Raw genomic sequence first — 27706 nt, forward strand, 5'->3', positions numbered from 1 at the left:
ATGATGAATGAATTTTTAATGTATTATTGGATTTGGTTTCCTAGTATTTTATTGAGTATTTTTGCATCAACGTCCATGAGGGAGATTTGTCTGTAATTCTCTTTCTTTGTTGCATCTTTGTGTTGTTTGAGTATCAGGGTAACTGTAGCCTCATAAAAAGTATTTGGCAATGATCCTTCTGCTTCTATTGTTTTTGTTTTTGTTTTTTGGTTTTTCGAGACAGGGCTTCTCTGTAACTTTGGAGCCTGTCCTGGAACTCCCTTTGTAGACCAGGCTGGCCTCAAACTCACAGAGATTCGCCTGCCTCTGCCTCCAGAGTGCTGGGATTAAAGGCATCCACCACCACCGCCCGGCCCTTCTGCTTCTATTGTGTTGAACAATTTGAGGAGTATTGGTATCAGCTTCCAACTGGGAGGCCAGTTACTCACCTCTTCCTCCAATCAGTACAGATGGACCCTGTGCTTAGGGGGCCTCTGATGTTGTGGAGTTGGTTGGCAGGGAAATAGGCAGCAGGGGTGGTGGTAGAGGGTTCTTCCTGCAGGTGTTACCTGCTACCCAGATGATGGAGCAGTAATGGGTGGGGGAGGGGCACAGGATATGCCCCAGGGTCTAGGGCCTAGAGGCCTGGGCTGTCTAGACAGGAATGAGTTGTTCATTTCTTTCTCCAATAGGTACAGGTGGAGGCTGTGCCTGTAAGTGCACTTTTTTGTGTGTGCCTGATGCCTGAGGGGGTCAAAAGAAGGCCTGGAACTGAAGTTAAGACAGTTTGAGCCACCATGTGGGTGATGGACACTGAATGTGAGTCCTCAGCAAGAAAGTACAGCCAGTGATCTTAACTGCTGAGCAATGTCTCCAGGCTTGATGATAACTGGAATGTCCAAGGAGAACTATTTTTTCAATATAAAATAATTGATGCTCTGTTCTGTTTATGCGTCTACAGTCATTTGTATATGACAATATATTGGATTCTAAATTATACTGTTATGGTGGTATCTCAAAAATTTACTTCCTGTTTGTTGGTACCTATTTGGAATGGTACATTCATATGTATGATACTTTGGGGAGAGATTACTCTGATTTAAGTTCATCATGGTGAAGAGTTACCTAGTATAAAATTCAGTAATGATATTGTTTCTACTTATATTAGTTAGGGTTCTCTAGAGTCACAGAACTTATGGAATGAACACACACACACACACACACGGGATTTAATGGAATGACTACATGTGCAGTCCAGCTAATCGAACACTGCCTAGCTGGAACGGAAAGTGCAATAATCTAGTAGTTGCTCACTTCCCAAGACTGGGTGTCTTACCTGTATATGCTGGAACCTCAGTGAGGTAGGTTTCCATGTCTGTGAAGGAATGAATGTGCTAGTTAGGTGAGGCCATGCAGGCAAAGAACAAAAGCTTCCTTCTTCTATGTCCTTTTATAGATTTCAACCAGAAGGTATGGCCCATATTAAAGGTATGCCTTCCTGCCTCAAGATTTGGTTTAAAGGAACATATCATCCTGACTCAAGACCTGAATTACGGGTCTTTGTCTTTCAGCCTTAAGATCTGATGAATCAAAGGTGTATGTCTTCTTACTTCAAAGGTCCTGATTAGAAGTGGGTTGACTTACCTCAAAACCAAGCAGAAAATTCTTCACAGGTGTGCCCTCCAATTCTGGATTGTAGTTCATTCCAGATAGAAACAAGTTAACAACCAAGAATAGCTATCACACCACCAAAATAAATAATTTAAAAAAAAACTGGAGGAAAGATATCTATCACTTTATAAGATATTGTATTGGTGTAGGAGGTCCTTCTGTTTATGTGTTGCTTTCATTGGTTGAACAAAGAAACTGCCTTAGCCTTTTGATAGGGCAGCACTTAGTAGGTGGAGTAGACAGAACTGGATTCTGGGAGGAAGAAGGGCAGAGTCTAAATGCCATGGATCTCCTGCCTGGGACGGATGCCAGTTAGAATCGTGCCGATAAGCCACAGTCACGTGGCAATGCACAGATTGATGGAAATGGGTTGAATTGGGAACTAAGAGTTGGCCAATGGGAGGTTGCAGCTGATGGGCCAGGCAGTGTTTAAATGAATACAGTTCCTGTGTGATTATTTCGGGTATAAGCTAGCAGGGCGGCTGAGATGAAAAGCAGGCCCATTCCTCCTTATAACAGAATAGTGCTCCAATGTGGTAAACTGACTCCATGTAAAATCTGAGAGAGCTTCAAAAAGAATGCAAAGTTTAACACAGCTTCTTGCTGTTTGCTGGCGGCTTGCCACAGCTGCTTTAAGAGAGATTTTCCTGATTCAGCTGTAGTGAAAAAAAAAAAGCCATACAGTTTTAAAATGCCGGCTTTCTGGACTATGCTCCTAGCATGACCTCTGTCTCTTGTGGGAGACAGAGCATTCAGATGCGGTTCGTGAATAAAGTGCTACAGTGTGCCTGGAAGAGGGGCATTGCATGCCTGCGGCTCAGAGGCACAAGCGGCTCCGTCATGCTAGTGGTGCAGTGTGCAGGGCTCAGAGGCACAAACGGCTCCGCCCTGTTGGACTGGGAGGGGCAAGCAGGCAGTACCTGTATTTGACCTGGGATTGTCACAGCTTAGATTCTTAAGAGCTTAGCATTTTAAAAGCTCTTCAAGACAGTAGAGAATTACAGATAATGCAATAAGGACAGATTCAGACATAAAAGACCTCTAAATGGGTCACAATGTTGTATAAATGTACGTAGGCTTGGGAGAGAAAAGATAAAGAGTATACAAAGTCATAAAATTTATACTGTTTAAAAAAGGGTAAAGTCTGTAAAGAGACAGAGTACAGATAGTCATAGATAAAAAAATAAGCCACGTAAAAATGGAAAATTCACAGAGAGTCTGGATTATGTGTATTATTGTGTTTTAAAAAATCTTTTTGTCTGTGAAGGAGCTAAGTACAGAGAGACTTTTCATTGTATGTGCTGCTAAACTAATCCAGCATGTATATTATAAAGGTATAATGACTTCAGAATTTGGGTCTAAGGAAATGATGCTTTGGAAAAGAGGCTCTTCTTTTGTTTTCACTGAGGGTGAGATCCTGTGGAGTGCTTCTAGACCAATATGATATGATAGACCACACCTTCCTGAAAGGTTGCTGTGAACACCCTCAAAAACTTACTTTGCTTAACTGCTGACTGAGATGAACCTAGCATACAGGATACACCATGAAAGACCTGATTAACAGCACCCCCATACAGCATGAAGCAGTTTGGAGAGAAAAAAACTACACCCATATTTCCAAATATTGTTTATAAAAGTTTATAAATGTTCATTTAAAGGGGGATATAGATATGAATAATTTGCATTGGTATAAATCTTGATTTATGGATACAAATTTAAGGTCAATTTTGTTACATGTATATGTATTTCTTTTTTTAATTTATGTATTTATTATGTATACAATATTCTGTCTGTGTGTCTGTCTGAAGGCCAGAAGAGGGCACAAGACCTCATTACAGATGGTTGTGGGCCACCATGTGGTTGCTGGGAATTGAACTCAGGACCTTTGGAAGAGTAAGCAATGCTCTTAACCACTGAGCCATCTCTCCAGCCCCCATGTATATGTATTTCTGATCTTAATTAAGGTATTGTGATTGTGTAGTTCATTTATTTATTTATTTATTTATTTATTTTGGTTTTTTTCGAGACAGGGTTTCTCTGTGGTTTTGGAGCCTGTCCTGGAACTAGCTCTTGTAGACCAGGCTGGTCTCGAACTCACAGAGATCCGCCTGCCTCTGCCTCCCGAGTGCTGGGATTAAAGGCGTGCGCCACCACCGCCCGGCTGTAGTTCATTTAAAAGGAGGAGTGGGCCTGCTTTTCATCCCAGCCGCCCTGCTAGCTTATACCTGAAATAATCACACAGGAACTGTATTCATTTAAACACTGCCTGGCTCATCAGCTCCAGCTCTCAACAGAGGAATCTAAAATGGCTGAAAGACACTTAAGAAAATGTTCAATATCCTTAGTCATCAGAGAAATGCAAATCAAAACAACTCTGAGATTCCATCTTACACCTGTAAGAATGGCCAAGATCAAAAACACTGATGACAACTTATGTTGGAGAGGCTGGAGAGGTTCTGGGGAAAAGGGAACACTTCCGCATTGTTGGTGGGAATGCAAGCTAGTACAGCCCCTTTGGATGTCAGTGTGGCAATTTCTCAGAAAATTAGGAAACAACCTTCCTCAAGACCCAGTAATACCACTTTTGGGTATCTATCCAAAGGATGCTCAATCTTGTCACAAGGACATGTGCTCAACTATGTTTATAGCAGCTTTGTTTGTCATAGCCAGAACCTGGAAACAACCTAAATGCCCCTTGACCTAAGAATGGATAAGGAAAATGTGGTACATTTACACAATGGAGTACTACACAGTAGGAAAAAATGACATCTTAAATTTTGCAGGAGAACAGACAGAGCTAGAAAATATTATTTCGAGTGAGGTAACCCAGACCCAGAAAGACAGTTATCACATGTACTCACTCATAGGTGGTTTTTAAACATAAAGAAAAAACAAACAAAAAAACCCCAAGCCTGTAAACCACAATCCCAGAGAACTTAGACAACAATGAGGACACTAAGAGAGACTTATATATAGATCTAATCTACATGAGAAGTATCAAAAGACAAGATCTCCTGAGTAAATTAGGAGCATGGGGACCTTTAGGGAGGGCTTAAGGGAGTAAGGAAGAGGCAGGGAGGGGAGCAGAGAAAAATGTAGAGCTCAATGAATATCAATATTAAAAAAGCCCAAGGTAGGAACATAAACCAAGCGTCTGCAGAGCTTATTGTCTAGATCAGGTGGATGGTAGAACCTCACTGGTGAGCTTATCTAGTAAACTGGGCATTCTCGGGTCACTGAAAATCTCTTTCAAAAAATAAGGTGGAGAGTGATAAAGAAGAATACCAGGGACCAAGTCCCCCCCCCCCAAGTGTGTATACATAAGAATGTACACCAATAAAACCCCCCCGAGAGAATAGATGTCTTAAAATAGTTCAGGGGTGACCAGAGGACTGCAATATAGAAGATGTACAATAGAGCACATGATAATTCGGGGAGATCAGGGAAGCAAGGGTTTGTAAAGGTGACGTGTAGGAAAGAGAAGTCGTTTTGGAACATCCTTGGCTACAAGAAGCAATGACAAAATGACATCATCCTGTAGTTAGAGAAACGGAACCAACAGATGTACTCACAGAAGCATCTTTCTTGTGTAAGGTCATGTGGGCCTTGAGTGCCACTATGGACTTCAAAGGCGTCTAGGAACCATTTTTGTTGTGTGAAGATGAAAGCCCTCCCTTCAAGACACCCTTGGTTCCATTAATGTTTCACTGTCTCTATTGTGATTCTGACAGCATTCATAGCTGAAATGCTGTGCAATTCGACAATGCCCTGGTGCTTTTCTGGGCTTGTTCATCAGTGAAATTGAAAACATTTGAATATGATGGTAGATTTGGCTGTCATTCCTTAATAATGCTCTAAGTTTCCCCCTCCTTCATCTTTGAAGCTATGCCATTAGGAGTATACCATGAGTTTATTTTAATATTTAGTCAGGGTTTCACTATATAGTCTTAGCTGAACTCCTCCTAGTTGGTCTTCATCTCACAGACATCCATCTGGTTTTGCATCTCCTGTGCAGGGATTAAAAGCCATGTCCTACCATGCCCTTGCTCTCTTTATTTTCACTGGCAATATTATTTGTCCCCAGCTCCCTCAATGTTAAAGTCGACTTCAGTCTTCTCTTAACTATTGTGAAGATCATCACATTGAATATGCTAGAGTACGTACCTTTAATATATTTTTTGTAGTGTTCTTTAATATATTTTCAGTTGGGCTTGCATGTTTCCAGACCAATCTGACAACTTACACATTCAGCTTCTCGGGCACTCATAATTCATTTCATACACTTAGTGGTCTTATTAGGGACATCAACTGTCTTGAAATTTGTTCCTCATAACATTCTGGAATAAAAAAAATGTGTAAATAAACAACAAAGGTGACTTTGAAAGTTCAATAGTGTTGTGTTACCACAAAAGTAGGTTTTTTTCTACAAAAGGGAAGAGTTCTTCTGAGTTTGTTTAGGATACTGCCACGTGCTAATCCTTCATCCTTCAACATGGTCACAGCTCTTGTGTCACATACCAACGTGGTCCTTGTTGGGTTCGGGGGGGTGTGCAAAGATGGGGACAGACCACCAAAGTCTAATAAACAAGAAGCAAACTTTATTCCAGAAACCAGAATCCAGGAAAAAATAAAAAAATAAAATAAAAAATCTCCATGGGGCACAAAAAGCTTATCAGCTAGCTGAGACCACAGCCAGAGATGGCTTCTGTAAGGCTGTGGCAAAGGCTGGTTTCTGAACCCACCTTTTTACAGTAAAGGCACCAAGCATTAGGTCTGAACAAAGGAATTTTTATTATCTCAAGGTAAATCTCAGATACAGATAGCCACTTTACCATCTCCTTTAACAGAGTTTTTCAGTTAAACTAGTGACTTAATCTATTGTCTTTCTTGGTACTTTCAGGTGGTGTTTATTGAAGCTCTGTGGTCTCCCCTTTGATGCTGCCAGTTTCACATAGCAGGGATAATGCATAACCCAGAGGTCATATATCTATTTCCTAAAAGTTGACACAGCTCATATCTGTAGGTTAGCTCTCAGTTTGCAGAGAGATGCTTTGGCCTTGTAAACAGAGCTATGGGTTGTAAAGCGGAGTAACCCACTCTTAATAGTTAATCCTTAGGCTACTGAGGAAGCTGCTGACAGTCTGTTCTTATTCTCCTAGGCATGTGTGTATATTGGTTTTTCGATTCAGGGTTTCTCTATAGCTCTGTAGCCTGTCCTGGAACTTACGCCATAGACCAGGTTGGCCTCAAACTACAGAGATCTGCCTGCCTCTGCCTCCCAAGAGCTGGGATTAAAAGCGTGTCCCAACACTGCCCGGTTTATATTTTTATATTCTTATTCTTGGACCCTTCAGTCCTCAATAATATTTTCTTGTGTAAATAGCATGGGCACTGAACCATGGAAGGGCCTGGCTCATCTGATTCTCTGAAATCTGTGATGTTAAGTACTCTCGTTTTAAACCAAACAAACAAACCGATTCTCTAGTTCAGTCTTTTCAAATTTATCATAGTCCCACTGTCTCACAGTGAGGTGGAATCCTACTCCAGAGTCTAACTCAAAGCGTATTCAGAGCAGTTAAGTCTCGAGCTTTTTTTCTTGTTTGTTTTGGTTTGTTTTTCGAGACAGGGTTCCTGTATGTAACAGCCTGGTTGTACTGGAACTTACTCTGTAGACCAGGCTGGCCATAAAGTCACAGAGATCCGCCTGCCTCTGCCTACCAAATGCTGGGATTAAAGGTGTGTGCCACCACCGCCTGGCGTCCTGATCTAATTTTATTCAAATTCTGTACTTTAAATTTAGGCTCGTCTGTACAATTCATAGGAGAGAAAATAAATTACAAGAAGAACCCGGAAGTAACTTTTTTTTTTTTTTTGAGACAGGGTTTTTCGGTACCTTTGGAGCCTGCCCTAGAACTCTATCTGTAGACCAAACTGGCTTCGAGCTCTCCTCTGGGACCCGAGTGCTGGGATAAAAGGCGTGCGCCACCACCACGCTAGGGAGCCGCCCCTTTAAGCGCGCACACCGTGGGAACTCCCACAAACCACTGAGCGAAGTTCCCAGACGGGCTGCTCAAGTTGCATGCTGGGATTTCTCCGAAGCTGTAGGCCTCCTGGATTTCTGTCAATCGGGACTACATTTCCCAGGAGCCTCCGTGCTGGATGTAAAATATCACCTTCCGGTGTCCTGGTTGAGGTACTGGGGACGGTCAGAACTTTCTGGTAGGAGGAAGAAGTTGTCGTTGGTGTAATTCTCCAGTGAGGGTGGGGGAGCCAGCGGGCTGGGTGTGAGCGGTGGTGTGGGGTGGGTGGATGGTGATGTGTGCGAGTGTGTAGGGATGGCGGTGTGTGTACGTGTGTGCTCTGGTGCGTGCGTATGTGCATGTGTGTGCATTTACACACCTCGAGCTCTCCGATTGTCCGTGTCACTGTGCCAGTCGGATCTGCTCCTACTTTCCCTCACGGCCACGGCGGCTGAAGCAGAGGACCAGGCTGCGGTGATGAGAGGTCAGGGACGGAGTCTGAATGGGAGCTGCCCCTGAGGTCCAGACTTGAGCGCGGGCGCGCATTTGAGCCCGGAGGCGCCTCCCGGGGTCGCCTAGGAGCGCAGCTACTTGTTGAGTCCGTAACTTTCTCAGCGCTCCAGCCGCTGTGAGTGTCGTGGGAGGTGAAGGACAGTGCTCTCTAGGATGTGTCACTAGGATGTGCAGTGTGGGATCCCGTGCTTGCTCAGGCTCCCCGCGTCGGCCGGAGTTCACAAGGAGGGCCTGGAGAAGAGTGCGGGCTTTATCGCTACACATCTGAGATTCAAGAGTGAGTTTGCGCTCTCTCCCTCTTTGAGAAACGAGGTTTTAGTTTTAGAATATAGAATTGTCAGTAAGTGAGGTAGGAATAGGTATATTGATGCCTCCACCATTGTGCCCCTTACATTGTCCCCTCCCTTTCCACTTAATAGTCACATGATCGTTTCGGAGACCCTTGACATCTCTCTACAATCACTCCCTTTCTCCAAGAGGTTATAAGAACCTTCAGAGTCAGGCTGGAGAGATGGTTTAGAGGTTAAGAGTACTGACTGCTCTTTCGGAGGTCCTGAGTTCAATTCCCAGCAACCACATAGTGGCTCACAACCATCTGTAATGAAATCGGGTGCCCTCTTCTGGCCTGCAGGTATACTTGTATACAGAACACTGTAAACAAAATAAGTAAATAAATATTTTTAAAAATTTAAAAAAACAACAACCTTCAGAGGTTAGCGTTAGCGCTTTCAATCCCTGATTTGCTAAATCGCTGTTTCGATGACATCACATTTGGGTGGCCTTTGATCTTTTAAGGCCTTGCTTTCAAAGCAGGGAAGAATGGAGGTGGTAGGCGATTTCTGCTCCCTCCTGAGGATTTCAGGAATGGGAAAGGGACAGCACAAAATTTGCCGTCTTTGAGACCTAGTAATTGTCAGGGTGTCTGTGTATGGAAATGGGTAATATTGGCCCGATTGAGTTGTGCAGTGCTGTGGTTGAATGTGGGGATGCGGCTCTGTGGTATCTCAGAGTCTTGGTTCTGCCTTTCTCTGGGTCCCTAGGCTTGTCATGTGCCTCCGAATGACAGCTGTAAAGCCTGTTGGTGCAGTGCCAGCCGCAGAGTAAGGACCCAATGTGTTTAGTTGTCGCGCTCTGTGGTCGTTTGAGTTCATTCTCTTCAGTTTTCTGCAGTACGAGGGCGTGTTAGAAATAATGGGATTACTGCCTGTATTTTTATGAAAATGGCTAATAAAAGGTAAGCTTTGTGGTGTACACTTAAAATGAGTACCTGAGAGGCAAAAGCAGGTGAATGTCTGTATTTCATGGTCATTTTAGCCGTACGGTCAGTTCCAGCCTGGCTGGGCTACACAGTAAACCCGGTCTCAAAACCAATAACAAGGTAAAGAAAATGAACTAACGTAGAATAGTTTTTTTTTTTAGATGAAATTTCTCGTATTGTGTCCAGCATGGTCATTTGGAGTCTTCGTGTCCTTTGGGATGACTAAATCTGCCTGTCATATTTTTGTAGTGAGCACACTGAACGTCTACTCTCCGAGTTTTTCAAAACCCCTTGCCATAGCCTCTGTGCTGCATGAGGTATCTGGAACTTGTGTTGTGTCGCTGAAATTGTGTAGTCCTTGGTCAGCGTCTTCCCGACTCCCTTACGGGTCTGCATCTCCCACTCTCAACCATGGTGTTGCACATCCAGCCTCAGCCGCTCACACCCCGTTACCCACCATCGTACCTGGTCCTGTGAGATAACGGTTTCAGGTTCTGCATGGAGATGGTGGTGTTTTTTGGTTTAAAGGTTAGTTATTATTTAGAATTCTGCGGGTGGGGTTATGTGCACATGAGCACTGGTGCCCGCAGAGACCAGATGGTTAGGATCTACAGGAGCTGGAGTTACAGGCATCGGGAGCTGTTAGGGAACTGAACTTCTGACCTCTGGAAAAGCCATCCCAGCTCTCAGCCGCTGAGCCTTCTCTCCAGCCCCAGCATTTTCTTTTTGTCTTTAGCTTATTTCTCTCATGTTCCTCCATGCTCACCATAATGTAGTAAATGGTTGGATATCTTTCCACTGCGTCTGTGAACCTCAATCTCGATTTGCTTTGTCCACTCATCTCTTGGTTGGGTTGCGAATCACAGCTGTGTAAGCTCTGCAGGAATACATGCGGGACTGTAAGTGTCACTTAGAGACACTGATTGTATTTCCCTTGTGTCATCCATGGACTGTTTGTAAGTTTTATTCATAATTGTTTTGGCCTACAGCATGCTGTTTTCTACAATGACTGTATTAATTTGCATTTCCTCCAATAATGTGCTTTTTCCACATCATTGTACTCATTATGCTATCTTGCTGATATGGTCACTTTAAAATTTTTATTTAGTTTTTTTTTCATATTTGTGCGTGTTTTCCCTAGACAACTGACGTGTAGCATATACTTGCCTGGTGCCGTGGAGGCCAGAAGACGGTGTCAGATCTCCTGAAAGTGGAGTTAGGGATGGTTGTGAGTCACCACCGGGGTGCTGGGAATCGAACCCACATCCTCTGCAAGAGTATGAAATACTCTATACCACTGGTCCATCTCTTTCTCCAGCCCACTGGTAACTGATACTTTTTCTGTCTCGAGGAGGCCTCTCAAATGTGTACCTATGCTTATTTTTCATGTACCATTAGTAGGTCACATTGGTGTTCCAGGGGAGGAAATGTCATTTTTGTACGTTTGCCTATTTCTTAAGTAGCATGTGTCCTTGTCACTGAATTGTCTGCATTCCTTAAAAAGTCAACGTCACCGTGTTGGAGTTTAGATGTTAACTGCGCGTCAGATGTGTAATTTGAAAATACTTTCTCCCTTTTTCTCCATTATCTAGATCATAGTTCCGTCTGCTGTGCAAAGCTTTTAGTTTGATATTAATCCCATTTGTCCGTTTTGCTCTTGTCGCTTGTGTTTTGTAGTAATGCCCAAAACATCCACTGTCATGGAGACTTTCCTCTCTGTATTTTTCTATAGTCCAGTGTCATAGAGGCTTTTCTCTGTGTATTTTTCTAGTAGTCCAGTATCATGGAGACTTTCCTCTCTATATTTTTCTAGTAGTTTTAGTTTCAGTTCTTCAATTCTGATCTGTTTTGAGTTGACTTTGCATGTGGTGTCACTAAAGGTCCAGTGTCGTTCTCCTGAATGGTAATATTCAGTTTTGCCAGCACCACTCACTAAAGAGGCTGGCCTAGAACTCCTGGAACTGTGAACAAGCCTCATGCCTTTTGCCTCCCCAGTGCTGGCAATATAGACTTATGCTACCACATCCAGCAGGACTTCCTGTACTTTTATTTGTGGCCTTTGGGGTCACACACTTAATGAAGCACAGTCATAAAGGTCATGAGGTCACACACTAAACTATCAGAGAAATGTATCAGTGGGGGCTGGGGCGATGGCTCACTGTGTACGGTGCTCAGGCATGAAACTATGTGGGGCCAGAGACAGGTCTAACCCCAGCCTTCTATTGCAAGACAGGAGGTGGAGCCAAGAGTACCCTGAAAGGCTAGCTAGCTTGCTATATGCAGAGGCACGCGGGAAGGAAAGATAAAATGAAAATTTGTATATGAATTTTGTGGGGAGATAAAAAATGTATGATTTCATTATATTACCACATGTGTACTTGAGAGCTGGACATGGTGGTGTATGGCTGCAATCTCAGCATGGGAGTTGGAGGAAGGAGTAAGAGTTGAGGACAGTCAATATACAGTGCTCTGCCCCAAACAATTAAACAAACATCCAAAAGGATATGGAAAAAACCTGTAGAACTAGAGCACTCATTCCCCATTTCGTAATGCTCTTCCCTAGGCCAGCATTTTAGGGAGTTTGAGGCTGTGTGTGTTGTGCAGATCTTGTGAGTACAGCTTGAATGCGGCTGAACACTGTACAGAGCACAGGATAGTCCTCCCAGCCCACCACACAATCATTGTGTCAGCACAGGATAGTCCTCCCAGCCCAACACACAATCATTGTCTCAGTACAGGATAGTCCTCCCAGCCCAACACACAATCATTGTGTCAGCACGAGATAGTCCTCCCAGCCCACCACACAATCATTGTGTCAGCACAGGATAGTCCTCCCAGCCCAACACACAATCATTGTGTCAGAACAGGATAGTCCTCCCACCCCAACACACAATCATTGTGTCAGCACAGGATAGTCCTCCCAGCCCAACACACAATCATTGTCTCAGTACGAGATAGTCCTCCCAGCCCAACACACAATCATTGTGTCAGTACGGTGAGGTTGAGAAACTGAATTCTAGAATTTAAAGACTTATGACATCTTGAATTTCTTGTGTGTGTGTAAAATATCTCATAATTATTGAAAATGGGGAACAATTCACATTCATGTCCTCTGATAACATGTTTTTCAGCTAATTATCTTCGTCAGGATTCATGGTTATTGGTACAACATAAGCCATGACCATAGAGAGTGAAGGTTCTCAGGAAAGTGCTCCATGGTGTAGGATTCCATTTACTAAAAGTGGGTCCAGACTGCTGAACACTGCCTGAGGATTGCACTGCAGACCTCCTGGCCCTCCAGCCTTGCTGTGCCTCACTCAGCCCTGAGTTTCCAAAGGACATACAGTTTGGTGCTATCAGCCTGTCAGCCCTGAAGGTGGGGTCCCAGTAGGAAGACCTGCTCACAGTAGGAGGAGGGACCCGTCTAGGGCTAGCTGGAGCTCAGGATGGAGGATGGGATCCCTTCTGCCGACATCTTCTGGAAGAACGTCAAGGCACACGGGTTTATGCTCCACACGTCCACGTTGAGCCCTTGCGCAGTGATTGTCGGGGTTAGGACAGAATTGGCTTTGTGTAGACTCCTGTCTGCTTCTGATTTGTGTGTGGGAGGCCATGAGCCGTGGGGCAGGAGTGTGAGTGGGGATGCTTGGGAAGGAAATCACGGTGTCATAGTCAGTGTGGACATTAAGTGACAGTCCAGTTAAAGGCTTTCTTTCTGTCCCCAGGGAGGATCCTGAGGAAGAATGGCCAGCTCTGGGTCTCAGGACGTGGTCTGTGTAAGTTGACATTCTCTCTCTACACAGGCGGCTTCCAGGTTAGATGACTCTTTGCTGTCTTTCTCTTGTGAAGCTTCCCAAGGACCTGAAATCCTCCAGCCCTGTCCGCCCCTTACAGTGAGGGTTGGAAGGTCAGAGCACTTCCTGTCTGGCCTGTTTCCGGCTGCTTCTGCAGTTTTCTCTGAGTGCATTCCTGCACACCTGCCCTCTCCTGCCTGTGGTCAGGGAGGACTGTGGTTGCAGAGGGGCCACAGTCCCACAGGGAATCACGGTCTTTGGGGTTTTAGACCGTTGAGGTGATGGTCTCCTTTGAGTGCACTGGGGATCCTGATTGACATCTTTGGTGTTTTCAGGCTGATGACACAGGGTTTGAGAGTGAATGGCCTCGGTGCATGTGTGTGACGAGGTGACCTGCTTGAGGGACATTAAGAGAGAGTTCAGGGATGAGAGGGAAGGTCATCCAGGCTGTGATTGGGACAGGACTGTAGTCTTCAGAGTTCAGGAAGACCTGAGACACATGTGCCATCTTGAAGGTCTTAGTTTTTTTCTAAAAGGACAAAAAGGTTAAACCTATTATACCAGCAATATGGACTCTTACGTAGTTTACAAAAATTCTTCTGATATGGTAATAAACTTGGGTATTTTACACTGATCCTGGGTGACAGTTCTGTCTTGTGCAGTATAACTTGTAGCAGGAATTTAAAAACCCAGAGACAGAAATTAGGGTTGAACCTGAAAACCAGAAAAGCAAAGCAGCCAAGCCACTAGAGAAGTCTTACATGTACCAAGGCTGGGCGATCACAAACTAAACAGGCTAAACCTCTCTCCTCCCATTTTGTATTCTCTCTAGTGCTGGGATTAAAGGTGTGTGACTCCCTAGGACTGGGATTAAATGTGTACTGTTGAATTATCTCGGATCAAGAAAAAACCAGGCTAGCTAAAAGATAGATCAAATATATTTAACTTTATTTTAAGGGACAAACTCACAAAACAGGAACAAGAAGTCCAAGCTCAGCTTTGTAGAGCATGGACCACTGGGGGGAGGGGAGAGAGAGAGAGAGAGAGAGAGAGAGAGAGAGAGAGAAAGAGTTAGTTCTCCTGTTACCCAAAAGTCACATCTTAACCTCATCCCACCCCTTAAAGATCATTGGCTGACAAAGATTCCCCATCTGTGAGCCACCACCACCTGGATCTGTTTCTGTATTGACTTTGTGTAGCCCAGGGTGGCATTGAACTCACAGAGATCCATCTGACTCCCAAATCCTGGGATTAAAGGTGTGTGCCACTACTACCTGACCTCTAGTGGCTTAACTTTGCCCTTCTGATCTTTAGGCAGGCTTTATTTATTAAAATATAAAATATCACTATATTTCTCCTTTTTTGTCAAAAATAAAATGACTATAACTAGGAAAAACTATATACAATAATTACTATAGTTGTCTATAATACATACAGGCAATAAATACATCTACAATGTCTAGCCCAGTTACATTTGACATATTCAAAGAAAATACTACATGTCTGTCCTCTCTTGATGAGTCCAAAGTCTTGTACCTAATTTACTTTGTATCATAACTTGTTTTCTGCATCTGGTAAACAAGGAAAACTATAACTATCTAGTCTTTAACTCCCTCAGAGACCTGAGAAGAAAATAATATTAACTGAGTAAGCAGGAAGAGCAAGCAAGTGACTTCCAAAAATTGTGAGAAATGACAAACAGCTGGCTGCCTGGACAGTCACCCACAGTTCCTCTGCAATGTTGGGGCGTCCATCTTCGGCCTACAGGCCTAGTATATCCAACAGACTTTTCTGGGAAGCAGGATATTCTCAAGGGCTGTGCCTCCTTGTCTTGACAATGTTTGGCAGTCACTATCTTTTGTGTCCTGCTTGTCCAATTAGGACAGGCATATTGTCAGCGTCAAGGGCATTTTATTGCCTAGCAACTTACTTTTGCCACAAAGAAAGTAAACTCCATGTGACACTTCTTCAATGCCCATTATCTTCTCTGAAGTAGATTGGTGCTGCCAGGAACAGACATGTCTCATTGTCAAAAAAGAAGAACCTAGATTATTAAAACATCTTAAATGCCATAATCTGTAGATCTCTGAAGTGTTTCAAGATGACCTGTCTATCTAAAATATATCTTTGTTTGATCTTGAAAACATATCTAATGTGACTACAAGTTTGATTATAATAAGTGATTGACTACTAACCTGCATTTCCTTATTATCCTAAACAGTTGATAATAATAACTTTAAGTACTAGAAATTTACATTACATTGCTAAATGATTTTTATTGGTACAGTACCTTGAACAGGAGTAGAAATGTATATGTACATTATGTTCTAACAAAATTAAGCTCAATATAAAAAATTTGAATTCAATGTATAAAAGTCCAAATCCCGTGTAAAACATTTAAAACTAGTAGTTGCTTTTTAAAAGTAAATTCAATAATCTTCCTTTTTATCTTATTATATCTGTATCCTCCCATTTTTCTTTTCAGAGTAGATTCAATAGTCTACCCTTTTATTCTATGAATAACTGGAAGGCTGTGGATGGAATGGAAGTGCACCTCTAATGGATGTGTAGGGGGATGGAATGGAAGCACACCTCTATTGGATGTGTAGGGGGATGGAATGGAAGCGCACCTCTATTGGATGTGTAGGGGGGATGGAATGGAAGCACACCTCTATTGGATGTGTAGGGGGGATGGAATGGAAGCACACCTCTATTGGATGTGTAAGGGGATGGAATGGAAGCACACCTCTATTGGATGTGTAGGGGGGATGGAATGGAAGCCCACCTCTAATGGATGTGTAGGCCACACTCCTCCTTTCCTGGGGGAGCTCGTGCAGTCAGGTGCCTTGAGCATCTCCATGTGGCTCCTTCCCACTCTTGAGTCCTTTCCCTTCTCTTTTTTCATCTTGAATGCTTCCCCAGTTTGACTCTACTTGTGTTTGTGGTTTCAGGGGTCAGTGACATTTAGGGATGTGGCTGTTGACTTCTCTCAGGAGGAATGGGCCTGCCTGGATGCTGCTCAGAGGGTCTTATACAGGGACATGATGTTGGAGACCTACAGAAACCTCCTCACAGTGGGTAAGGTGTCCTCTAAACTGTTGGCTTTCCTCCCTCTGAATGAGAAGACAGGCCCATCTTTCCTGTGGTAGCTGAAGCTGGGCCTGGTGGCCCATGCCTGTCATTCCTTCACTCAGAAGGCTGAGGCAAAGATGATTGCTGTGAGTTCAAGGTCACCCTCAGATCCATAGTGAATTCCAGTATAGCCTAGTCTACAAGCCTTGTTTCAAATAAAATAAAACAAAGAAACAAACAAAATGAAATAAATAAGGAGATAAATCAATATATAGAATTAGTGGCTAGTGAGATAGCTTGTTGATTAAGGGAGCTGAATCCTCTTTCTGAGGACCCAGGTTCAATTTCCAGCTCCACAGTGTGGCTCACAGCCTTCTGTAACACCAGTTCCAGGGACCTGATGCCATCTGGCCTCCATGGTGATCGTGCATGCATGTGATGCTCAGACATACCTATACACAGACCCATGCATGCATGCCTACCCACACTTGTATAGACACCCTCATAAAAACATACATACACCGTGCATGCATGCATGCAGAAATACAAGCGTCTTTATGATCTACTTACCAATGAATCAATGAAATCGATTCAGAACAGAAGTATACACAGTCTGTTTCCTTCTCTGAACACTTCCTTTACCTGCTTTAGTTTTAGAATGTGGTGTTTGTCTTTTTCCTTGAGCAAATCTGTAAGAATAGGGTGTAAATGGGAAAGAAGGCAGCATAGATAATTATGGTGACTATTTTTATGGCCGGGCCTGTGGCTCTAGTACAGCACTACCTAGCATACTCAGGACCATGGTTCCCTCCCTACCATTAGTAAATCAATAAATAAAATGTAAAAAATATTTTGTGTTACTATGTGTCAGGCAACATTGAAATATTTTAATATAGTATTTAATCTTAGTAGTAACCCTATCCAATACATATCATCAACTCAAACTAAATAATTTTCATTCTTATTATTTTTTTTTTTTTTGAGGCCATGTCTCATGTAGCTCAGGGTGGTTTGGATTGGCTATGAAACTATGGTGTGGGAAGTCCTTTTGTATATGTGTTGCTTTTATTAGTTAGTGAATAAAGAAGCTGCTTTTGGCCAATGGCTTAACAGAAAAAAAATACGTGTGTGTGTGTGTGTGTGTGTGTGTGTGTGTGTGTGTGTGTATGGAGAGAGAGAGAGAGAGAGAGAGAGAGAGAGAGAGAGGGAGGGAGAGAGAGAGAGAAAGTGTTGTCAAGGAGACAATGTGTAGCGGCCAGAGGGGAAAGACACGAGGTGTTAGGTGGAACCTTGCCGGCAGGCCACAAACCTCATGACAAAATATAAAATAATAGAAATGGGTTAATTCTAGATGTAAGAGCTAGCTAGCAATACACTTAAGCTATTGGCCAAAGAGTATTGCAAATAATGTAGTTTCTGTGTGATTATTTCGGGAGTCTGGGTGGCCAGGAAATGAACAAGCAGCTTCTGCTAACAAATTGGTGTCCAATGTGGGAACCTTGCCGGTAGGCCACAAACTTTGTGGTAAGAATATAAAATAATGGAAATGGGTTAATTCTAGATGTAAGAGCCAACTAGCAATACTCTTAAGCTATTGGCCAAACAGTATTGCAAATAATATAGTTTCTGTGTGATTATTTCGGGAGCCTGGATGGCTGGGAAGTAAACAAGCCGCTTCCGCCAACAAAACTAAGGCTGGCTTTGAACGTCTCCTTTACCTTCTTCCATTCCTCAAGTCTTGTGGTTTCAAGTCTGAGCCACCATGCCCAGGTTTTAGATGGGAACAGTGCACATAGAATCTTATGGGACTTGCCTAAACAGATGGCACTGTTAGTGAGCTGCAGAGATGGGGTTTACCCTAGACGGTGTAGCCTAAGGGTTCGTGTTCTCACCCACTATGTATACTTTCCTTTTAAGTACAAGCTCCTGCCTGCATTCAAATGAGATTAAAACCCTTTTCTGAAACAGCTGGTTCCTCTCCGAGGTCTCCTTCTCTGAAGTCTTTCCTCAGCATTAGTTGGGCTCTTTATTCTGTTTTTCCCAGACAAGGGTCCTGCTCTGCAGCACTGACTGGCCTGCTCATTCCCCCAGCTGCTGGGCTCACAGGATGATCCACCATGTGAGCCCATATAGAACTTTATAATAAATACGTCTGCATCTTTAAAAATCCATACTGGCAGCTCATTGTGCCACACACCCTTCATCTCAGCATTTAGGAGGCAGAGGCAGGCAGATGAGTAAGTTCAAAGCCAGCCTGGTCTACATATTGAGTTCCAGGACATCGTGGGATAATTGGAGACCAACTCTCAAAAAAAGGAAAGTTTCCACATATGTCATTTTTCCTTTCTTTAAGTGGGAAGTTCCATTTCCAAACCCGATCTGATCACCTTATTGGAGCAGGAGAGAGAGCCCTGGATGGCTGTGACGGAAGAAGCAGACAGGCCCAGCCCAGGTGAGTAAGAGGAAGGCAGGGCTGCAGCATTGCCATCTCATCGTGTGGTCGGAGAGGTCCCCATGCCTGACCCGGGGTTGACACACTCCCTTCAGGGCGCCAGGGCCTGTGGAAGAACGTGCCTGAGACCTGGGAAGGAAGTCAAGGTCATAGCTAAAGCTGCCACAGGGGCTGCTAGTTCATGAGTCTAAGTTGTTCTCCCCTCTTCCATCATACTGGAGCAGTTACCCTCTTTGTGTCATTTTAAATGTATTTTATTATTGGTTGTGTGTGTGCAGGTACCCAAAGGGGCCATAAGAGAGCGTCAGATCCCCTGGGGCTGGTACTTGAACCCAGGTCCTCTGGAAGAGCAGTCAGTGCTTTTGACTGCTGATCCAATAGTAAGATACTTTGAGCACCAGTGAATGCAGTAAACTGTGAGGCATAGCAAACAATCTAATTCTGTGTCTTCATAGACCCTCTGAACAAGGTGTGATGGTGTAGCCTATGCTTTCACTGCTGCTCTGGGGAGGTGGAAGAGGCAGATCTCTTGTTTTCCTGGCAACTCCACCTAGTTTACTTGACAAGCTCCAGGCAAAAGAGAGTGTATAACTGCCTGGCGGGTTGGGGGGGGGATGGGACCCAGCCTCCAGCAGCACTTTTTTTTTAATCTTAGAGAGTTAAGGGAAAATTATAGTCACACTGTGTCTTGATGACTTTTCTTTATTCTCTATTCTTCTATGTTTTCTGTGTTCTTTCTACTGTATACTTTTTTCTGAAGCTTATATTTCCAGACAATATCGGAATTACAGTGTGGTTCCGTTCTGTTTCCCAGTGGACAACTCCAGTGGATACAGAACAAACAGTGAAAACAGCGTGTTTTCCATCCCCTCACATGGTTAAACATGGTTAACCGTGTACATAGTACAAGTGAGAGACAGATCAGCCCCAGAACCCACGTGCATTCCCCCCTTTATTAGGATAGATTCCCCCACAGATTATATGCTGCCTTTGGCTTCACCTCCCTCTGCTCCTCCCAGTTCCTCCCCACTTCACCTCCTATCTGGATCTACTCCATTTCTCTCTTCTTGGAAAACATGCATGCTTCTAAGGGATAGTAATAAAATACAATATAATAAAATAAAGTAGGCTAAAACAAAACTAACACATTGGAGTTGGCAAAATAAACAAATAGAATAGATACCACCCAAGAGAAGGCACAAGAAACAGAAACATGCTTGTTTACACCAACACTAAACTGGAGGCCCTGATAAACTTATGCAGAAAGCACCTGGCACCGCTTGGGTGGGCAGACCCTGTGCATAGGTATGGCCACTGGGGCTCCAGGTGAAATGTCTGGGGAGCTGGATAGACTAGGTAGGTGGTGTTGGATGGGACTACAAGAGGGAGAAAGCACGTGTTCCACTAGGATCTTCTTAGCCCCCTGGGGAATAGGAAAGGAGAGTTAGGAGAGGCCACAGCAGATAGTCGACTACAGATTTGGAGATGAGACTGGGGATTGGATTTGGCGGAATAGAGGGAGAGGTGAAGATCTGTAGTTAGTCTGCCTGTCACTAGAGTGACCTTTTGGTTTCCAGAGAATGCCTGTCGGATTGGGAGTTGGGGTAAAGCAGTGGGAACAAGAAAATTGGGAAGTGTCGATCTGCGTGATTGACTGGAGATCAGGGCGGGAATGAAGGGGAGTCCAGAGCAGGTGGTGTTGCAGAATTTCCTGCCGGCCTTGCACCAGAGAGTTAGCACCTAGCCCTAGTCCATCCTTTGTGTTACAGGTACCTTTTGTTGCCCTATGTGAATCTTGTCTGAGAGTTTCCCAAGTATACAAAGCCTATGCAGAACTTGGTTAGGGGCAACCTGGAAAACTATGGTACCCCTGAATCAGCCATTTGCGTTTGGCATTGTACTTTTGAAAGCTTCATTCGGGTTGTTTTGAGCATATGGAAACCAGCTGGCTGAACTGTACATATGGGAAAAGATGAAAATGCCCTGGGCGAAGGGAAAGTGCTGCAGTCTGTGAAAGAGTCCCTGTGGCCTCAAAAGGCTAAGTCAATTCTCAAGTGTCTCTAGCCTTTATTTCAGTGGCCCACGGGAACCTACATATCCATTCCACGACATCTGTGGGAGGTGCTCTGCTACTGAGCTAGGGATGAGACTCGGAAGTTGGAATTGGTGGATAGGCGGGATAGGTAAAGATCTGCACTTAGCGTACCTTCTTCCCTGACTGCAGTTCCTTAGTGTTCTTTAAAATTGTAATGAATTCTCTCCCCATTTTTTTTTCTTTTTAGCTTGTTTTTGTTTTTCTCAAACAGTGTCTCACAGTCTAACCCAAGACGGCCCAAGATTCATGGCCCTGTTACCTATGACTCCTTGTTGCTGGGATTACAGTTGTCTACCAATACCACTACATATTAATACCCCCTTTTAATTTTTAAGAATTCCAAGTCCAGTGCAGGAGTTAGTGGTGCACTTCTTTAATACCAGCACTCAAGAGGCAGAGGACAGTGGATCTCTGAGTTCCAGGAAAACCTGGTCTACAGAGTGAGTTCTCAGACAGCCCTGATTATACAGAAAATCCCTGTCTCAAAAAAAAAAAACCAAAAAAAAAAAAAACCAAGCAAACAAAAAGAATTCCAAGTCCAAACCAGTTTCCTTGTCATGACAGATATATATTTTTTGTGGTATACTTCCCCCCCCCCGCCCCCTTGGTTTGGTGTATTGTGACATTCAAATCCATTGGGAAAGACCAAAGACTTAGAGCCTATTCAAATTTAGATTGTATGGATGCATTCCACTACTAGCAGAAGGATTGCAGCCTTAGAATAGAGTAGCATGCTGTGCACACGCGTGGTAGGGTGGGGTTTTAAAGCAGACATCAGAAAGGCGTGCATTACTACTATCTGGATTCCACAGCTGGGCAGGGACATTGTTGTACTTCCCTCAGTTGTTTCTTTGTTTCCTGCTATCTAGTAAGAAAAGACCATCTTACCTCTATTCCACAGCCATATGCAAGTAATTATTTTGTTTTGTTTCTTATTTGGTTTGTTTTCTGAGAGATACACAAATTTTCCAGAAGCAAAAGCAAGGGTTAACATTTCCTGGCCCAGTTTCCTGTTATCTCACTTGCAGGTCACTAGGATCTCCCAGGTATTCCAGAGCAGAAGGTCGGTGACCCTTTAAGGGATGTCTGTCTCCATATTGTTTCTTTAGCCATCACAGGGGACCTGTGTAAGTTATTAGTAACATCTGAACACTAAGGACTGGGATACAACAGTTCATTTTTGAGCAGGCAATAATAACACAGTGCCATCAGATTGGGGTTGACTTTTACATATCCTCAGCTTCAAAAACCTTCATTGCAGGGTATGTGTTTCTAGTAGTATAGAAAGACATGCAAAATTAGTTCACACTAGTTACTTATAATCTTGTTAAGCAAATATGCCTTCCCATTTCTAACCTGTCCTACTTCTGCCTTTTGTGATTGCTGTTCTCCTTGTTCCTGCTCAGCTTATCAGAAAATATGTTTGAGTGTGGCCATTCATTTAATGGAGTGTGTGTGCGTTGTAGAGAAATAATGTATTTTTGCTTTATTCTCTCTTTCAGATATGGAGTCATGTTATGAAGCTGAAACTATATCTCCAGAAAGCCATATTTATAATATAAATCTGCCCAATCAGAGCATGCAGCAATTAAATAAATCTCTTGATCTCCAGGGCTCCAGTTTTAGTCATGGTCCCAACTATAATGCATTCAAGAGACTACAGAGTTATCAAGGAGATGCTGATATAAAGATTAGTAACAAGGAAAAACTGCCTGCTTACACCTGCCAGACTCTTACTCACAACAGAGAAAAAGCCTATGAATGTAAGGAGTGTGGAAAAGCCTTCAGACTCCACCAACAACTTACAAGACATCAGAAGTCTCACAGTGGTGAGAGACCTTTTGAATGTGATGAGTGTGGAAAGGCCTTTCATCTTCCCAACCTGCTTAAGTACCATAAAACCATTCATACAGGTACGAAACCATTTGAATGTGAGGAATGCGGGAAGTCCTTCAATCGTGTCTCCACTCTTTTTCAACACAGAATTATTCATGCTGGTGTGAAGCCATATGAATGTAAAGAGTGTGGGAAAGCCTTTAACCGTCGCTCAAACCTCATGCAACATCAGAAAATTCACTCTGGTGAGAGACCCTTTCAGTGTAAGGAGTGTGGAAAAGCCTTCACTATTCTGGCACAGCTCACTCGGCACCAGAACATTCATACTAGAGAGAAATCATTTGAATGTCAGCAGTGTGGCAAGATATTCAGTAGTGGCTCATACCTTGCACGACACCACAGTGTTCATACCAGTGAGAAACCCTTTGAATGTAATGTCTGTGGGAAGGCTTTTAGGCTTCACCTGTATCTTTCTGAACATCAGAAAACTCACACTGATGAGAAACCTTTTAAGTGCAAGCTGTGTGGGTCAGCCTTCAGACGTAAGTACCAACTTAGTGAACATCTGAGAATCCATACTGATGTGAAACCCTATCAATGCAAGGAATGTGGGAAACACTTCCGTCGACGTTCAAATTTTACTGAGCATCAGAGTATTCACACTGGAAAGAAACCATTTGAGTGTAAGGAATGTGGGAAAGTCTTTAGACTTAATATACATCTCATTCGACATCAAAGATTTCATAGTGGTGAGAGACCTTTTGAGTGTAAAGAATGTGGAAAGACTTTTCATTTTTCCAGCCAGCTTAATTACCATAAAACCATTCATACAGTTCAAACACCTTTTGAATGTGAGGAATGTGGGAAGTCCTTCAAGCGTGTCTCCAGCCTTGTTGAACATAGAATTATTCATGCTGGTGTGAAGCCATATGAATGTAAAGAGTGTGGGAAAGCCTTTAACCGTCGCTCAAACCTCATGCAACATCAGAAAATTCACTCTGGTGAGAGACCCTTTCAGTGTAAGAAGTGTGGAAAGGCCTTCACTGTTCTGGCACAGCTCACTCGGCACCAGAGTATTCATACTGGAGAGAAATCATTTGCATGCGAACAGTGTGGGTCAGCTTTCAGACTTCAGTACCAACTTACACAACATCAGAGAATTCATACTGATGTAAAACCTTTTGAGTGCAAGGAATGTGGAAAGGGCTTTATTCGTGGTACAGGCCTTAGGATTCATGAGAGAATCCATACTGGTGAGAAGCCCTTTCAATGTAAGGAATGTGGAGAAGCCTTTCAGTATCATTACCAATTTCTTGGACATTTTAGAATTCATACTGGCAAGAATCCTTATGAATGTACACAGTGTGGGAAGTTCTTTACTCGTGGTGGAGACCTTAAAGTACATCAGAAAATTCACACTGGTGGGAAACCTTTCCAGTGTTAATGTGAGAAGCCCTTTGGTGACAATCAAGCTTGGTTTGACATGCTAAAATTCATAATAGTAAGAAGCCTTATCATGTAAGGAATGAGAAGGCCTTCGGTAATTCTAAGATAGCTGTATATTGTATATTGGAGAGTTCATTATGAAAAACCATATGAATATAAGAAATTTCAGAAAATATTTATATTTAGTTCAGCTGTTACTACACCGTGGAGAATTCATACTGATATAAAACTCTTTGTCACTGTAAAGAATGTGGAAAAACCTTCAATTTGAGCTTAGACCTTCTTCAACATAAAGAATCCATGCTGGTGTAAAATCCTGTGAATTCAAGAACTGTGGGAACATTTATAGAATTAGCTCTTAAATCTCATCAGAGAGCCCTTCTAGACCTGAAACCCTGTGAATATGAAGAATGTAGGAAAGCCTTATTGTGAATGATGAGCTTACACAGCATCATCAGAAGTCCTATGCATGTAAGGAAGGCGGACAAGTCTTTTATATGGAAATTTTACTGAACATCAGAGTACTCATTGGCAAGACTGTGACTAAAAAGAATGTGCCCTAAGATTTGGTCAACATCAAAGTATTCATGTATTTTTGATGAGGAGAAAGCCTTAGAGAGTGAGATTGTGGGAAGTCTGTTGTTCAGAGATGATACTCTGTTGGTAATACCTTTGAATGTCAGAAATATAGGGTAGCCATCATGTTCTTGATGTACTCTTGTTTTTTTAATAAATATAATTTACCAAACACTATACAACCAACATAGGAAGAGCAGTTATTGGAACTAGGGTTACCTGAGGCATCTTCCTTGTCCCATGGCTCCTGTGGTTTAGGCACAATTTTTACATTCTGTCTAGTTGATTAATGGTGAGCACAGTACCAGACAAAATTGTGGACGCAGGGTCCAACAGATATAAAATCCTTGAAAAAGCATTTGGTTCATGCCTGTATTCTGTAAAGTGACTTTTATGGTTTTCTTGCTTTTATTGCCATTCCTGTAACTGATACGAAAGGCAAATTGTATTGCAGATAGTTTAGAAAAGACTCACGCATTCCTCCACTATTCAATTTTAAAAAGCTCCATTCTGTATAAAGTCTGGTGACTGAAAATGTATATGAAAGGATTTTTGTTGAGAATCCATTCCTTAGGTGTTTTTGTGAAGTTAAAAAACAAAGCTATTGATGAATAAGGACTTTTTAACGGAGTTTAAATACATAAAAATTTAAAAACTAAAACCCTATAATTTGTACTCTCTGTCCACCATTAAGACAAACTATACATTTGTGACAAGGCATGATAGTGCAGTCTCCTCTGTCACCTACTCTTGCTGAAGCCATTTTGGGGGTGAATAGAATTTGACTTCTGATGGAGAACCTTGTGGAAAATTACTAAACTCTGTTCTTGGAACTAGAGGTCAAGATTCCCCAGCTAATTAGTCTGGCTTCTGTTAACCTGCCTGCATATACAAACCTCTCCTTGCAGCTAACTGCTTATTTTGGCTTCTGTTAAACTGCCAGCTTAGGCAAAACCTTCCCTTACATCTGCTGAGCAAGATAACAGAATGTGGGTTTTGCTTTTAATAGTCTCTTGCTCTAAATGCTTGGAGCTACACAGGTCCCCACTACCAGAGTGTAGTCCTTGCTGGTTGGAATAAAGACTTTTAGTTGACCATCTGAATGATCTTCTCTGGTGACCCATAAAAGATTAACAAAAATAGCCAAAATTGGCTGGAGGGAGGATGGTGCCAGCCTTAATCCCAGCATTCAGGAGTCAGAGGCAAGTGGCTCTCTGTGAGTTTAAACCAGCCTGATTTACTGTAATTGGTTATTCTTTTACTCTCAGGAGGAGGGGGGCTTTCCTACAAGTTCCCAAATAAACATATGCAGGCTTATTCTTACCTACAGATGCCCGGTCTTAGCTTGACTTGTTTCTTGTCAGCCTTTCCTAACTTAAATTATTCCATCAAACTTTTCCTTTGGGCTTTTGCCTTTCTCTATTTCTTCTTACTCTATTGCTTGCTGTATAGCTGGAGTTTATAGCCCCTGATGTTCTCTCCTTTTTTCATTCCTTCATTTTCTCTTCCCAGATTTCTCCTATTATCTCTGCCTACTAACCCCTCCTATCCTTTCTCCTGCCTTGCTTTGGCCATTCAGCTCTTTATTAGACCAATCAGGTGTTTTAAACAGGAAAATTAATACAGCTTCACAGAGTTAAAGAAATGGAACGTAAAAGATTACAATACATTTTTGCATCATTAAACAAATACTGTACAGCATAAATAAATGTGATGCATCTTAAATTAATATTCTACCTCAGTCTACAAAGTGAATTCTGGAACAGGCAGGGCAGTTGCATGGAGAATCCCCGCAACAAAGATGTGTTTTTTCTTACCTGAAAGATTTGGACTAGAAGTGGATTCTCCCACTTGAAGCAGGAGATGTCTCACAGATGCGCACTCCATTTCTGGACTGTAGTTCATTCCAGATATAGTCAAGTTGACAACCAAGAACAGCCATCACGCCACCAAAATAAACTGGAGGGAAGCTAACACTTTGCAAGATACTGTATGTTCATGCTTGTGTTATGTGGAAACATAAATGGACCTGTGCATATGCTATGTAGTCGTGTGTGTGATGTGGAAAGATATTCATGTGTTTCTATGATATCAGTTATTGAGTAAGCAATACGTTTACAAGATTTGGCTTGCTGGTTACAATTTGTCAAGTATCCCAATTTTGCTTGGTAGCTGGTTGCTGACAATAACAGGTTCTTTTATTCCAATTTTTTTGTTCATTTTTTTTTTGAGACAGGATTTATCTGTGTATTTCTGGTTGTCCTGGAACTCATTCTGCAGATCAGGCTGGCCTTGGACTCACAGAGATCCGCTGACTTCCTGAGTGCTGCCACCACTGCCCCGCTCTTGTATTCTGGTCTTGATTACCAATATGAAGTTTTCCATTGCACATGAACACATCACACAGTAATATACAAATATTCAGGTTACAAAATGACTCAGATAGTGCTAAAGAGGTTTCAGAGTTCAAAGAGGCTGTGCTGACGTCCAGACACAGCTGACAGAGGCCCATAGAAGTGTCTGGAGAGACCAGAAAAATGACAGAGTGCAGGTGTTCAAGAACAGATAGCGCTGGGCGGTGGTGGCGCACACCTTTAATCCCAGCTCTTGGGGAGTGGAGGCAGGTGGATCTCTGTGAGTTCAAGGCCAGCCTGGTCTACTAGAGCTAGTTCCAGGACAGGCTCCAAAAGCTACAGAGAAACCCTATCTTGAAAAACAAAAAACAAAACAAAAAAATCGAGAACAGAGATCACCCAAGGCTCAATCTTGTGAGCTGGGTGTCAAGGACAGGAGAAACAGCTGGAGATGTTTTTCATTTGTAGTTTTCCCGAGAATGAGGCTCATGAGTGACATGCTGACTAGGCAGCATGTCTGGCACACTTTGGTACTGGGATGCTCTTTTCTTGGTCCCAGGTGAGGTTATCCCATCTTCCACAACTGATACGTTCAGGTGTCATTTTGGTACAAATAAGTTACCAGTTTGTGCCTCCGGGT

At 42.9% G+C, this 27706-nt stretch overlaps 1 protein-coding gene across 4 annotated transcripts; it reads left to right on the forward strand.

Moving 5' to 3' along the window:
• The first annotated feature begins 7811 nt into the window (after positions 1–7811).
• On the forward strand, positions 7812–26860 carry LOC121449303 (zinc finger protein 60-like). Of its 4 annotated transcripts, none has more exons than XM_041653612.1 (5): positions 7812–7905; positions 13167–13217; positions 16187–16313; positions 18661–18759; positions 22357–26860. In XM_041653612.1, exons 2-5 carry the CDS (start codon positions 13185–13187, stop codon positions 24132–24134), a joined length of 2037 nt encoding a protein of 678 aa, XP_041509546.1. In that variant the 5' UTR covers positions 7812–7905; positions 13167–13184; the 3' UTR covers positions 24135–26860. The 4 variants fall into 4 exon arrangements, with proteins under 4 accessions (XP_041509546.1, XP_041509548.1, XP_041509547.1 ...); XM_041653614.1 differs by having other exon boundaries at positions 7851–7869; XM_041653613.1 differs by lacking the exon at positions 7812–7905 and adding an exon at positions 8345–8460.
• The last annotated feature ends 846 nt before the right edge of the window (positions 26861–27706 follow it).

This window comes from Microtus oregoni, unplaced genomic scaffold, assembly GCF_018167655.1.
Source record: "Microtus oregoni isolate MIOR12 unplaced genomic scaffold, Mior012 000006F_ref0000085, whole genome shotgun sequence".
Lineage (NCBI taxonomy): Eukaryota > Metazoa > Chordata > Mammalia > Rodentia > Cricetidae > Microtus > Microtus oregoni.

What these genes read in the sequence shown, in the direction of transcription:
- LOC121449303 (XM_041653612.1), top strand. Translation starts at nt 13,185, where the DNA reads ATGGCCAGCTCTGGGTCTCAGGACGTGGTCTGT. An exon ending in GGTCTCAGGACGTGGTCTGT is followed by an intron (nt 13,218 to 16,186) that starts GTAAGTTGACAT and finishes TTGTGGTTTCAG; the next exon opens with GGGTCAGTGACATTTAGGGA. An exon ending in AGCAGACAGGCCCAGCCCAG is followed by an intron (nt 18,760 to 22,356) that starts GTGAGTAAGAGG and finishes TCTCTCTTTCAG; the next exon opens with ATATGGAGTCATGTTATGAA.